The sequence below is a fragment of the Mytilus edulis genome, chromosome 6 (assembly GCF_963676685.1).
Source record: "Mytilus edulis chromosome 6, xbMytEdul2.2, whole genome shotgun sequence".
Taxonomy (NCBI): domain Eukaryota; kingdom Metazoa; phylum Mollusca; class Bivalvia; order Mytilida; family Mytilidae; genus Mytilus; species Mytilus edulis.
The window spans coordinates 53,097,141-53,113,227 of record NC_092349.1 but is presented as its reverse complement, the minus strand read 5'-3'; the positions used below and the strand labels follow the sequence as shown (position 1 = coordinate 53,113,227).

Here is a 16,087-nt window from a genome sequence, read left to right as displayed (position 1 = left end):
TGTTTAACTACATCCTGTATGATATTACCACTTTTGCATATGTCCATTAGGTTGTTATTAAATATATTTCCCTGTATCAATTAACATCAATAATAAAAAAAAAAGCAGACAATGATATTAAATTAAAGCTCTCCGACCGATTTCACGAATGTATCGGCATTATTTTCGTGATTTTACTTATCAAATTACTGTTCTTAAAAGATATTATGTATTCTAATGGCAGACAAAATAGTAGCCGATTGTTTATATTGACTAGAGTAGTTACTGTCATATAGTGCATTTGTTCCTAAACTTAATTTTTGTTATCGGGGACTTTCGTTAAGTGGAGAAACAAAAAAAAACATCTTGTAATGAACTTTATCGACCCTGCTCAGTGTGACTGAAATAGACTACAGACAAGTACTGTAAAATTAAAGTAAAAGTGTGGAAAATGAATGATCAGAAATGTGCGAAAACAACAAGTTTTAAACAATTAAATAAATGACAGATGCAAAAGCAAATGTGTTGTTTTTCCATCTGACTAACGACAAACGACTAAATGACTATTTTGCACATTTATTGTTTAAATGAACGATGTCAACATTGACAAACAAGATAATTGTTTATGTAAGTAACAAATGGATTAAGCGACTTAGCGGGTAACCATTAACATCGTTTAGGTAAAAAAACAAAGGCGCTCTTAAAATACCAGATAAGTCTAGCTATTTTTCCGAGTGTGTCCTAATCCTGATCATCTTTTTAATTTAAAATTGAGAATGGAAATGGGGAATGTGTCAAAGAGACAACAACCCGACTATGGAACAGACAACAGCAGAAGGTCACCAACAGGTCTTTAATGCAGCGAGAAATTCCCGCAACCTGAGGCGTCCTTCAGCTGGCCTCTAAACAAATATATAAACTAGTTCAGTGAAAATGAACGCCATACTAAACTCCAAATTGTACACAAGAAACTAAAATTAAAAATAATACAAGACTTACAAAGGACAGAGGCTCCTGACTTGAGACAGGCGCAAAAATGCGGCGGGGTTAAACATGTTTATGAGATCTCAACCCTCCCTCTATACCTCTAGTCAATGTAGAAAAGTAAATGCATAACAATACGCACATTAAAATTCAGTTCAAGAGAAGTCCGAGTCGGATGTTAGCTTGAATGTACATGGTAGGTGATACAAGCATAACAGGAGATGCTCATGCAATTACCTTAATTTTGATGTTTATTCAAATTTGCATATCCAAATGGTTTTATGAAACTTGAACATCGGAAAACTACAATTATCCTTTTTGTTAGTAGAATAATATTTTGTAACAAAGGTTTACGTCAGCATAACTATTTGCGTTACTACTGTTACTTGTAAACATAAAGCTTTGTTTGAATGTTAGGTTACTGGAGTTTCTTAAGACTAAAATCAGCACTAGGATTTTCGTCGCCTTTCATCAGCTTGTCGTGAGCTGACGGATTTTCATCACAACTGTTAATTGTTTTGTCAGATCCTGCATATTTGTTTATTACATTTGTAAGTTCATTGGTTCCATATATAAACTGAGTAACTGCCTGTAATTTTGAATTATCTGCGATCTTACTATCCGGGTTTTGGAGTTGTTCATACTTGTTACTTGAAATCTGACTCTCTTTTAGTAGGGATTGATACGTATGAGAACATTTATTTTCGGTAGTATCTTCATCAACACCCGACGAACTTTCGATAAACTGATGAATCGTCACTGGTACTCTATTTCCATGTAAATGTTCATGCGTATTTTCCTTAGATGTAGAAGATCTTACACTTTCGGTACCTGTTGAAACTTTAGATGAGGAGCAAGTTAAAATTTGATCCTCCGATTTCTCTCCTTTTTCTAATTCAGCTTCGAAAACAGGATCAATATAATCTGTTTTAACTTGTCTAGTGATTGTTGTGCTATAAGTACTTTCTTGTGGAACAAAGTATACAGCTTCCATTCTAGATTGCTGTGCTGTCACGCATAAACCTGACGTGTTATCTGTTAATACATTTTCGTCAATTTCGTCGTAAGTGCCAGTATACGGAGAAGTTGTAGTCGATTCCCAAACTACTTTTTCGCTTTTTGATCTTTTAGTTGATTTTCGCTGTTGGTAAGAACGCAATAAATGAGTAAACGCAGTCAACACTATAACGCCAGCTATACAAAGTGTATACAGAAGCCAATCCATATTTGATGATCCTACAAAGGTGAAATCAATTTATTCTGTCAGTAGATATACAAGTGTAAAAGGTGTAGGTCCAGTAAGGGCCGATTTTGGCCTCAAATTTCAGGTTCATCTAACGAGAGTTTTTCAACATTTTTTATACACTTAAGTGTCTATTTCAATTGATTCGATTAATCTATATGAAAGATTTTAACTGATTTAGTCATTAAAAACGCTCTGATTCAAGCTTAAATATGAAAAATCTATCAAATATGCCAAAAAAGGTAACTTTTCAGATGTTTTTTGTCAAAATTGAAAATGGCCGTATACGTGTTCATCCTCAACCTTTATTTATGTTTTGTATTATCATTAAATACAACTTACATTTCAATATTATGAATGAACACGAATGCGGCCACTTTCATTTTAGACGGAAACCGTCCAAAAATTAACCAAAATGCTAAAATTTTGAATATTTCAGTAATTTAGCATGACATAATGATGCTAGCACGCGATATTGGTACATTGTATTGTCAAAAAAAGCTCATATATATGTAGCAGAACCATTTTACTTTCCAAAATATAGCTTAAAGATAACATTTTCACAATTTTCTGAAACTGCTATATTTTGGGGCCACAAAGGGGTCTTACTGAACCTACCCCTTTATTAAAAGAAACAGAACTACGATTCACGAAACTTTGCATTACTATTGTAACTTAATCAGAATTAAAAGAAACGGTATAGCGAGTATACTTTTATTTGACGTTTATTACAAATTTATCACCTAAACTGGTACCATCTAATTAACAGACAACTTTCCAAATCGTGCACATTTATGTCACATTGCTTTATGATTAAGTCACAATAAGAATCAATTGTTCGATGACATCGGTTGCGCCGATTGACCTCTGCTCAACCTATATATCACATTTTTTTTAATTGAATCTGCTAATTGAAAATGACATGGCAGTTACTTTTGCTATTATTTAGACTTAACAAATTGTTGCGTCTACCTACCATTGTATTTTACTGTTGTCTCTTCAATAATGATAGCTTTACTCGGAATGCTAGTAGAAATTATTATTGTGAAGGTACTGTCTTCATATGATATGTCTGCAACAAAATTCTAAAACTTATTATTGTGCTATCTATACAAGTTTCACATGGATTACTGTCGTATACCAAAGAAGATCATTAGACGTCATTATGTTTAAAATGTTAAATTCAGTAATATAGGCATATAAGATTTTTTTTTTTGGGGGGGGGGGAGAACACAAAGAGTAAATGATTATAAAAATATGATGAGCCCTTGACTCTTTCCGTTAATACAGTAAAACCATTGATAAATATAGGCGTTTATTTGTTGTGCTGGATGTGTCGATTTGTGGTCTGATGGGGAACGTTTAATCCGAAGCCTGGTCTGTGGCACTCTTTGTTCGTTACAAAACCCATAGTACAACTCTAAAATATTATCGAGTTCAAATTTATCCATTTGCGGGACATGTTTTCTCCCCTTATCTATGCATACTCTCTTTGCTTATCTAAAATACATGGCATTATTCCCGAATTTCCAACCCGTTTATTAGGTCTTTCCTCTTATATGTAGGAAGATCCATAGATTATGTTTAAACTATATTTTTTTTAAAATTTTCCACCAACTATTTTTCATGCAGTTTATAGGGGTTTCGCAAGATGTCTTTTATATGTTTTGAATATTATATCAAACATTTACATTACGCTTTGAAACTCATCCTTTTTAGCCGAGGACTTTTTTTGTAAGAGTTATTACCCCAAACAATGTTCATTTTCCTTGTTTGTGTATATCCTCCTTAGGAAAATATAATACGTGTTCATCTTTGTTCGTTAACTCCTCAAAACTGTTGCACAGTTGATACATTTTTGCTTTTTGATGCTCATTGTTGAAATATTTTGGAATATGAGTGATTGTTAATGTTTAAAGCCCCTTGTTGAGCAATTTCCTATATCATCGAGAAGATAGTGATAATGACTGAGCCGAAGGGGAGGTCATTATCGCTGTCGCAGTCAATACCACAGCCCTACGGGCAGTCCATGTATCACTATAATGACCAGTTTTTCAAGAACTATTATGCTTATTTCATTGAGAAACCATGTTATGGAAAATTCTCATAAATTCAAAATGCCTACAGCGAACTCGAGTAGTTGTACGATTTCTATGGCAAAGAGTGACGACCAGTCGTAGTTATACTGCTAGTGCAAATTTGCACTATATAAATACTTATTAATCAATCTTTAATTTTAGAATTAACGAAAACATATGATAAAAAATTCAATAACTTAAATATAATCATATATTAAAAAGAGGAACATGTTTAATAAAAGTTATACATCTCTCTAAAAAGAGAAACTACGCCCCACCGGTCATTAACAGAGAAATCACTCCCCAACGGTCATTATCAGACGGAAACCACGCCCCACCGGTCATTATCATGTAAAAGTTTGTTAACGACCGGTTTTCTGGTCTGTTTTTTTCTGTTAATGACCGATGGAATTTATTACTGAAGAATAATGAATGTCATGTGACCCCTTTTAATCCAATAAGACAATCTTAATCTCAACGATATGAAATAAATTTATATAGCACTTTTATATCAATCAATTATATCTAAAAATACCACATTTCCAATACTAAATCAACAATCTGATGCACACATATTTATAGCGAAGCAGTCAACAGCTTTTTATATAGCTCAAACTTGTAATTTTCTTTATTTTCAAAGTGTATATATATATCAATGGTGCGTTTTGTTTTGATATGTGTCAAAAAGGCGTTTACCAGAACGTAATAGGTGTTTGCACATAACGGAATAGGTGTTGCCACATAACGTAATAGATGTTTGGACATAATGTAATAGGCATTTTCACATAACGTAATAGGTGTTTGCACCTAATGCAATACTATTTGCACATACCGTTATAGGTGTTTGCACATGATGAAATAAGTGTTATACATAACGTAATAGGTGTTTGAACTTATCGGTATTGATGTTTACACAAAATGTAATAGGCATTTGCACATGACGTAATAGGTATTTGCACATAACGTAAACAATGTTTACACATAACGTTACAAGTGTTTGTACATAATATATAACGTGTTTGAACAAGATGTAAAAGGCATGTGTACATGACGTAATGAATGCTTACAGAGAGTATCAATCGTTCGCAAAACGTATATGAACTATAGCATGATGTATTATGTTTTCACTGGAGATATATATGTATAAAAACAACATAAAGCAGTTAGACTAAAATAATAACATGCGGTCTTTATAGAACAAAGATGTATTAAAACAAAAGGTTAAGAACATTCAGCAAAAAAATCACATTCGAGACAGGACGCAATTTTCAACTGACGTACGTAAAGGAAGAATAGACAGAACATAGAGAAAATATGAAAGAAAGTAAAGGTGGTTGATAATAAAGATTGAAAGTATTCACATAATGCATGGTATTTACAGTGTAATGTAATGCCAATTGCACACAACAAAGTTTAGAAACGACGTATCATACAATAGTTTGACAAAACAAATAATAAATTTGGCATGACACAGAGATGCAGTGTCGGGAAAGTAAGGCCCCTGCACATAACATGAAGAAGAATTGACAGGACGTAAAGACAAAGCGACAACACAAAACTGTTTACACTATAAGACAGTTCTAGCGTTCCGAAAACTTTGGTGGATAAATGTTTCACTGGCAATCATACCCCATCTCCTTATTTTGTCATGATCGCTAATGCATTTTCTTGCTTTAATATATTCATATGACGAGAAATGCAGGAAAAAGTCTTCATGAAGGTGTATTTTTTATTAATTTTAAGTAGGTATACCCATGTATAGGTTGAGCAAGCAGTAATGTGAGTATTTGTGTTTGCGTAGCATCTTGTTTTTGGCCCCTATTAGTTTAAACGATGTAGATATCTTTGAAAAAACTAAGAGACAATATTTAGGATTGAAACCACTAATTTAAAGCTTCAAGTGCCGGACATAAATTGTTGCGTAAAAAAGCAATATACAATACATTTTTTTAGGGAAATATATAATACATTTGATGAATAGATTACCTTAGCTGTATTTGGCAAAACGTTTAGACATTTTCGGTGCTCAATGCTCTTCAACTTCGTACTTTATTTGGCCTTTCAAACATGTTTTTGATTCGAGCGTCACTGATGAGTCCTTTGTAGACGAAATGCGCGTCTGGCGTAAAGAAGAAAATTGTATCCTGGTATCTATGATGAGTTTATTTGTACTATATACGAAACATGAGAAAAGCTGTGCACACGTAAATGTGTACTGTGAGCTTTTGCTTTCGGCTCGAAACAGGAGTAATAAAGCCCGCATTACACCTGTTCCTTAGCCTCGTACAAATACAGCCGATATTTAAAGACTTTAAACAGTTATTGTCTATATCCCTGATATGTGATCCTAACAAAAATAGTCGCATTATCATTAAACCTTCAAAGATAAACATATAAGTACCTTCAAATTTTACATTTGCAGAACAACGGGATAATTGGAAAATGTGCATACATTTTTTTTTAACTAAGTGAAAACAATGTTTTAGAAAAAGGCCCTTTGCTTTTCTTTGATATACTTTCGTGGACTTTAATCTAAACATTACTTCATATTACAATGCCAGTCACAATTTTTGATATTAATCCTCGTCGACCCATATTTCAAAATATATCTAGTAATTTGATTTTTTCTCATCCTAAATATGCATGAGATATTTGCCAACTGATGTCAAGCAAACAACTACGATAAATCAATCTCAACAAAAACCACGTAAAAGAATTCCACTGTATATGTACATTTAATAAAGAGAAACAAAATATTCAAAAGAAATGACCAATTCCTAAATCGTTGGTATTTGTCCGAACGGCATTAAAACAACTTGCTAACGTAAGGCGTCCATTTGGCTGAGCAACATGAATAAATCGCAGCTACGTTTGGTCAGATTGGAGACTTAAAATTTGATGCCACGGATAGAAGAGCGAGTGTCAGACTCTCCGTATGTTAAACAAACATTGCGACAATTGTGAGGCGACAGTAGGTAACATTTTAACTTATGATACATGTCTGTTCTTATCTATTAAGATCTGATTTTGTAGTGGCATTAAACATATATTGCCCTTCATCCTAGTCGAACACCTATTGTAGGGCCTACTTATAATATTGACGTCTTTTTTTTGTCCAATCATTGACATAGCTGAAACATTTAAACATCCTAAAGTTTCTCAATCAATCCTTGTACTCAAATTTATCTTACCTCCTATACATTTCTAGGAATATGATTGGTTAAAAGCGTCCTCGTGTATATTTGATATTAGGTTAGTAGGGAAGCGGGGCTTATTTCGAACACGGTTAATAGTGGTGTAACGTCCCTTTATTTTTTTGCATATTAGGTAAAAGGGAGGCGGGGCTTATTTCATACACGGTTAGTAGTGGTGTTACTTCCCTTTTTAAAACAAATCGGTACTGAGAAAAAAATTAAAAGATTCAGACGGAAATAAATTCATAAAACGCATTTAAACCGAACAAGTTGTTATCGTTGGCATCTGTTTTTGTATGATAAATGGAGGTAGCTAATTTCTAAATGCTAACAGTATCGACGACTTGCTAATTTTGATATTTTACTAGTCTAAATTTCACATGTTAAGATAGTCGGTAAGATAAATTAGTTACATAGTGTGCAAGTGACGTAATACGGTATATATGGGGTCAGTAAATTCCATATGGGGATTCGAGCTTCGCTCTCACCCCATATGTAATTTACTGACCCCATATATACTGTATTAGGTCAATAGCACACTATGTAGCTAATAATATTATGCCAATAACGAATGAAAACGTTAATTTGAATCTCAATTTGCTAACTTCGGTTTTAAACTTTGTTGTTTTATATTCTTAACATATAATTGAAGTAAGGGACTGCATTCCTCAAAATTAAATGTATCAGTTACAATATTACCTCTATCACATTTGTTTCCTGTTAATCCCTCTGGACAGACACATCCAAATATATTGTTGCATACCTGAACTGAACTGCAATTGCATGTAGAGTTGCACATTTTACCATACTGACCAAGTATACAGGGAATATCACAGGACTTCCCGTAAGTTCCTGCTGGACATGCTATAGAAAATAATAAAATCATCCGACTATATGTTTTTCATGGGTTCTCTCTTTCGTTCGTTCGTTCTTTGTTTGTTATTTTTTGTATACTTCAATTATGATTTATAGCCAAAATTTTGATGAGTCTCTAATTTATAAATTCCTCCCCTATCCCAACATGTAGAAAGGAAAATGTAGAAAGATGGGTTAATTTAATATGATTTACTTAAAACATACAAACAAACAACAAAATGAAATTGTACTCAATTTGAAAAAAAAATGTAAAAGCGTTATAATGCTTATTTATTTTCAACCTGTTTATAAAAATGTATTTGATGCACACATAGGGTCTTTGTATAAGAAAAAAAAGCGGAAGCATACCACGCTGTGTTGAAGACACATCAGTAGCCGTTGGATGTTTTGTGTTCGTTGGTCGAGTTCTTGGCTCCTTGACACATTCCCAATTTTCAAATTTTAAATTTTACATTTATTCCAGGACCAGTTGTTGGCATGATACCCCATATGGAGAACATAATCTTTCAATCCGTTTAATTGAGGTTCTTGAGGAAGCATATCAGTAATTGATAACTGCTACAAGTCCTTTGTTAATTTATATATCATTGAAATTTTACTTAGTTTATTTTGTTACATATTCTGACATCAGACTCGGAATTCTTTTAAAATGAGTTTTACTATTTATATTGCTGTTTGTTTGTTCATTCCCCCTTGGCTCGAGGTATTTGGGAGTATCGAGATCTCACAAAACATGATTATCCCAACCAAATTGTTGAGCCTGTACCAAGCTAGGAGCATCTGGCCTTTGACAGATTTGTATTTGTTTTGAGTTTAAGTTAAATTTTATGTTTTGGAGTAAAGTTTGACGGCGTGTTTCCCTGAACTTATAGAACATATTTTTGTTTAGGGGTCATCTTAAGCACACCTCTGGGTGCGGAACTTCAAGATGTGTTGAAGATGCATTGGTGGTCTTGAGGTGTTTCCTGCTCTTTTGTCAGCTTGATTTCGCTTTGAATCAATCCCCATTTCCATTCTTAATTATATAAACTCATCATACATGTATACTAGTGTACAAATTAACTTTGTTCACAGCAGACCTCAAATTAATAATAATAAAAAAAAAAGATAGAAAAGGTAAAATAAAAAAGCAAAGGAACACCATCATGTAACTTTCAATTATAGTTATCAAAGGTACAAGGATTATAATTTAGTACGCCAGATGCGTGTTTCTTCTACATAAGACTCATCAGTGACGCTCATATCAAAATATTTATGAAGCCAAACAAGTACAAAGTTTGAAGAGCATTGCGGATCCAAAGTTCCAAAAAGTTGTGCCAAATACAGCTAAGGTAATCTACAGTTTTTTGTATGCTTGGGATAGGAAAATCCTTAGTTTTCCGGAAAATTCAAAGTTTTGTGTGTTTGTAAGAGTGTATGTTACATTTTAAAATTGTGTCCTTGGGTTTTCTTATTTTCGTTTAGTTTATTATTAACGTATATTCTGACCGTGCTTTTTCAATTTCGCTTAATTGTTTTTGTTTTATATTTAATTACTTGTAATTGATGGCTTAATTTCAATACAGTGTATGAGATTAGCTCATTGGTGACGGTCATGCGATGAACCCATATCTGTTGGTCTCTGGTGGATTTATGTATAATCCTAATACTTATACAAATTGTTTTTTTTAGTTGTGAGAAAATAAAAATTTATAGAAGACAATATATTAATGTAAATTATTTATTTAAACGTTTAATAGTTTGGATAAATGTTTTACATTGTTATAAATAAAATGTGAGATTTTGAATTAAATCGGTGAACATGAATTTGACCGCTAGTGCCCCTTTAACATAGTCATCATGTCAACATAACCATTGCACTATGATTTCCCTATAATCATTGTCATACTTGTTTTAATATCATGGACAAATTGTCACACACACTTGTATAAGGGAATCTGTATGCAACTACAGTAAATGAATTAGCAGATACGAAATAAATAGTATAAGATATCGAAAATAAAAAAAAGGGAATTTGGAAAAAAAAGACCGATTTTCTACATCTCGTAGTGGTTGAATTGTGTAGAATTTTTATAGTGTTCTTCATGAAATTGTGTCCACTGGACATTATTTCATAGTAAATACTGTCCATGGACACGATTTCCTATGTAAAATATGTCCTCAGGTATAACGTGGACATTATTTAATTCTATAATTCTGTCCAGGGATAATGTGTCCACACGGACAATTTTTTATATGATAAAGTATTAAATGATATTCATCGCCTTGTAAACTATACGTATTGTAACCTACATGTATAATTGCGAACTTGAATACATTGTTACGTTGAAAAAAGAGTTGTTTCATCAGTACACATGTATACCATCCTTATCTTCTTATTTATATTTTTTTGATAAGTACATGCACATGTATAATGATTTAAGTTCAAAATGCTTTTAAGTATTATTTTCCAAGGACATAGACATATTTAAACACTAACTATTGTCCTGTAGTTGGACCATATTTCATACCTGTAATTAGGTCTTTCCACTTTTCTGTGGAAAGACCTATTGTTTTTCTTCTGATTATTTTTTTTTTTTTTTTTTCTTCCGCCTAATTTTGTTCTTGCGATAAACATTGGTTTCGCAATATGTCGCTTAGATATTTGGTATATGATATCGAACAGTTTATGCGCTTTTGAAATTTACCCTGCGTAAACGAATACTTTTCTTTGTAGGAGTTATCTCCCCAAACACTGTTTTCCTTGTTAGCGCATCTCCTTCGCAACCGTAAAATATTATGACAAATTTATTTTACAAAATTGCTCGTTATATCCTTCGCATGATTTGTCCTATTTTGACCGAAGCGATATGAACGCTCCATATGAGAGTTATTTCCCCTTATGCATTTGTTATAAGTGATATGCATTTCTATCTTGTAAACCATAAGTGCTAGAGACCTAGAATCTTTAGATTTAAGGTCCTTGGTCCAAAAAAATGAAAATTAGTTCAAGGTCAAAGGTCAAGGTCAAATTCTAAATTTTGATTTTGGCTTATTTTCACTCTTTTTCATTATTTTTATAAGATTTCGACAAATTATTTTTACTAAATTGTTAGTTGCGACATGTCGTAACTTAAAAATTTTGATTGGAAGGGTGCGTAGACAATAAATGGGAGTTTTTGCCCCTTTTATATTGAGAATTATGCGTAAAGGGATATTACTCATGAACCATACATAATACAGACCTCTGGTCTTTTGATATGGAATCCTTGGTTTATGACCTTAAAATTGAGGTCAAGGTCATAGGTTAATTGGACGTTCTAGATTTTGACCTTTGCTTGAAATTCATATTTATACATCATTAAGCCATAGGAACTGACATTTTCAACTGAATTTTAATATTTTCATATCAAAAAAGATACTTATTGGTGGAAAGACCCTCAATTGTTCTTTGAACAATTGGTTTTTAATTATAACTATTATTGTTAACTGCTGTCCACTTACAGGACAACATTTTATTACAATGGACATTATTTATATCAAAATTCTATATTTTATTTTGTCTTCTTCTCATAATAAGTATAGTAAAGTTCCTCAAATTTGATTTTTATACTTTACAAACTTCCTCCTTTCATTGTCATTAGCATTACCTGGGTATTTCCAAGGAATTAATGTCTCTATATTCATTTCCAACCATAATATGGTTGTTAACATTTGTATATTAATCAGTCATGCGAGTTTCCGAATTTTCAATTGTTCAGATTTTATTAAAATTCAAGTATATTAAAACTTTTTAATGATCTTTGTATTACTTCCCTTGGAGGACACAATTTAATTGCAGGTTCTATGAAAGTTGTCCTGTGGTTAACACTATTTCATGGTTTTTGCAGTAAAAATATGTCCACTTAAGCGACAATATTTCATGGCAATGGACATTATTAAATACCAAAATTCAATGAAAAACTGTTCAGGTGGACACATTTTCACAGGACACTATTATATCTTACAGTTGCTTCATATTTTTATTTTTCTTCGGCTTCTTAATTCAAAGATTGGCCAGACTCTTTCAATTGCTTTCTTTACATAAACAAATACTAGATATATATGATCTGTTTAGGAAATAGCCATGTCCTTAACATTTTACAGTATTTTACCTTTTCTGTTTTTTTAACCTTGATTGTATATTACAAATTCGTTTATGTGCTGCCGTTGTTGTGATAGTAAATAGAAAGATAGAAACGGTAAATTAACCAATTATCATGTATCTAATATTTAAGAATAACCAAATAAAACGTTGTTGTAAATGCAACGCAGTTAGTTCCCCTGGATGCATCTTTTGCAATCAAAGGGAGGTAAACTCTACGAACATAGGGATACAATTTTGGATCATACTAAGCAAAACTAGATGTATGCTAAACAGTTACAACATATGCTAATTTATTGCAAAAATTAAAACTCTGACAGTACTGATAATGCAAAGGAATATAAATAATGCCGAATAATATACGAATGATTAAACAGTTTAATAGCATTATACACCATATTTGATGTTTATGAAAATAAGGAGATGTGGCATATTTGCCAATGAGACAACTAAGATTAAACTATATATATATATATATATACATATATCCATCAAAATTCAGATGAAGTGGATTTAAGTTATAGGCAACCGTACAGAACGTCCTTCAACCATGAGAAAACACCTATACCGTATAGTCGGCTAGAATAAGCCCCGACATAAAAACTATGAAACAATTAAATTGAGAAAACCAAAAGCCTTATTTATTAATAACCCCAAAATTGTTAAATTATGTACGAGGAAAATAGGAATTTGCAATGTAAAAGAAGTTATATGATAATGGAAAGGGGAGTAAAGAATTAGTATCAACTTCTTGAAATTTGACACAAACATAGTCTTTTTTAATAAATGATTTATTAGCGATATATCCAACCTCAGATTAAATTTTTACTGTTGTCTCAAATGTCTGCACAAAAGTAATGTATAGTAACTTTCCTCGTTATCCGATAATTCAGTGAACAAATGCAAAGACGAAAAAAGAATAGAATAACTTGAATATAAAATTAATGCTATATTTTGCAAATTTGCTTTAAACCACTCCTAACTATATGTATACTATAAAAATAACTCTCATTAAGGATGGGGTCAAATGTAATTTAACTAGACTTTAAATTGCAAAAAACATAACAAATTAAATTCTCATAAATTAGAAGTAGAAAATATTTTAAATTCAAGTTATTCGTTATTCAATTCCAACTAAAAAACTTTTTATAAATTCTGATAAACTTGAAATATATTGTATTGTAAATTTACTTTAATGTGAATTAATTTTCAAATCGAATCAATTCAGTATTTTCTGACAAACTTGTAGTATAATTTGCCTTAAATTTCAAGTATATTTCTAAACTTCAGTAGAAAGAAATTTATTGAAAAATTAAATGTTAGTAAACGCATGCGTTCATGCAGTGTGTTCTCCTCTTATATTTATTGCGTTTCCCTCAGTTTTAGTTTATTATCCCAATTTTGTTTTTTGTCCATAGATGAACAGCGGTATACTACTGTTGCCTTTATTTGTAAACAGGAAACAATAACAGTTACTTTAAATTCATAGTTTCTTAAGCAAAAGAAATGAACGAGAGGACCTAAGGAGCCTGTGTTGCTTACCTGATATTTTCATTCACAATTGATGCATGAAATAATGCAACCGTTATACATTTGCTTTTGTTTCAGAGATGTAAGAAAAAAACTGCATTTTCCCCTTATGTTCTATTCTTAGCCATGTCTGCCATGTTGGTTGGCGGAGAGGGTCACCAGACACATTTCTTTAACTAGATTCTATAATTCTTATTGTGGCCAAGTTTTGTTGAATTTGTCTCAGTTGTTTCAGCAGAAGACGTTTGTAAACGATTAAAAAAATGTTTGAATAATTAAATATTATTGACTATAGAGAGCAATAACTTCTTTTGGGGTAAATTGATCATGGCGGCAATCTTGGTTGGTTTTCCAGGTAATCGGACACATTTTAAAAATATATACCCCAATGATAAGTGTGGCCAAGTATGGTTAAGTTTCAGAGGAGAAGATTTCTTTTTTCTAAAAGTAAACGACGATGGACGACGACGACGACGGAAGACTGAAGCAACATGTCGAGAATAAAACTGATAATGGAAATAGAGAATGTGTTAAAGAGACAACAACCCGACCATTGACAGACAACAGCAGAAGGTCGTCAATAGGTCTTCAACGCAGCGATAAACTCCCGCACCCGGAGGCGTCCTTCAGCTGGCCCATAAACAAATATATATACTAGTTCAGTGATAATCATGATTATGGACGTCATACTAAACTCCCAATTATACACAAGAAAATAAAATCAAAAAGATTTTCAAAGGCCAAAGGATACTGACTTGGGAGAGGCGCAAAAATGCGTCGGGGTTGAACATATTGTTTAGATCTCAACAATACCCCTATAAATTTAGCCACTTGGCCCTAGGGGTGGGGTGCTTATTTGTTGAAAAGTTTTCCTGTAATAAATTAAATTCAATTGATTGTTTTTACTGTGAAATGCTATTTACGGCACCAAGTTTATTTTAAAAATCAAAATTATAGAATTTAGATGTTTTTGTTGTGTCTTGGATGATATTCGGCAAAATATGTAAAAGCAGAAAGGTATTTTTGCATCATACCTAGAAGAGATGCTAAAAGAATACTCCCGATCTACCTAAATTTGGTAGAGGCTTACATTCTTATATTTTCATTAATTCTTTTAACTAGTATTAATTATCATGCATCGCAGTTAATCTTGTACTTACGTTCACATATGCCGTTCTTTGCTATATAGTTCGGACAACACTCCACTATCAATACATCTGTTGAAATGTTACGAACCACGCTATAAATAGAAATACACCAAAACGTTACCCGTAAAAATATGAAATCACAAAATGGTATACGTGTGCTTTAGTTGTGATGGTTGTTTTAAAATTTCTTACTTTTCAACAGGTTGCAAATGTCTAGGGCAAACATTCTTCGAAGTCAAATTCAGAGTTCTGGATATCTGCAACAACTGGTATGCTGTTACTATGATTAAACTATACATTTTGAGAATAAAATAAACTTTCACGTTAATTACACAATTATGTGATACATATATTTATATTATGTTATGAATTATCATTCAAATACTTCCCTTTTGCTATTTGGAGCATATCCTGTGAAGAATGTTTATTGACCAATCAACGACCATGACCTGCACAGAAAATGCACAAATACACGATTCATTAGGCTTTGTCTTTTTGTCTTTAACAAACCAATATATCGGGTGTTCATTTCTACAAAACCCATGACGTTCTTAATATGCAATTGGTTAGTGTTTTTTTTTATATAGAGACATTCTATTTAAATAAGGGGAAATAGTTCTAAATGGTTTTAGATGTTAGTATCAGTTACAAAACACCAATACTTTACTCTTTCTTTGTAATTATCTGCGGAGGATGTCTGATAGTACATACATGACATAATGTTGTCATCTTTCATTGATGGAGATAGAGTTTAAGAATTTGTGATTTTGTCACACATATGGGTGACTGGCGAATATAAATATGGTCACTAAAGGCATTTTTAAGACCGACTGCAAAACCTTTGCAAAAGTTGGGCACCCGTTTGACTGCGGGTTGCTCTAGTTCGCAGCCACGTCAGGTCAGAATGAGGACGTTACGTCCGATATATGACG

At 32.4% G+C, this 16,087-nt stretch overlaps 1 protein-coding gene across 2 annotated transcripts in view; it reads right to left on the bottom strand.

Annotated features, from left to right (window-relative positions):
* Positions 1-539: 539 nt before the first annotated feature.
* LOC139527859 (uncharacterized) overlaps positions 540-16,087 on the bottom strand; it is a 70,627-nt gene continuing 55,079 nt past the window's right edge. The window contains exons 1-5 of one of the 2 annotated variants that reach the window (XM_071323536.1): positions 15,348-15,512; positions 15,168-15,247; positions 8,178-8,342; positions 3,183-3,278; positions 540-2,199 (exon numbers count right to left, since the gene is read on the bottom strand). In XM_071323536.1, coding sequence (XP_071179637.1) covers positions 1,382-2,199; positions 3,183-3,278; positions 8,178-8,342; positions 15,168-15,247; positions 15,348-15,454 — 1,266 coding nt within the window. In that variant the 5' untranslated portion in view covers positions 15,455-15,512 and the 3' untranslated portion in view covers positions 540-1,381. Of the gene's footprint in view, positions 2,200-3,182; positions 3,279-8,177; positions 8,343-15,167; positions 15,248-15,347; positions 15,513-16,087 lie in introns of those variants that run through there. The other variant, XM_071323535.1, reaches the window with a different exon arrangement.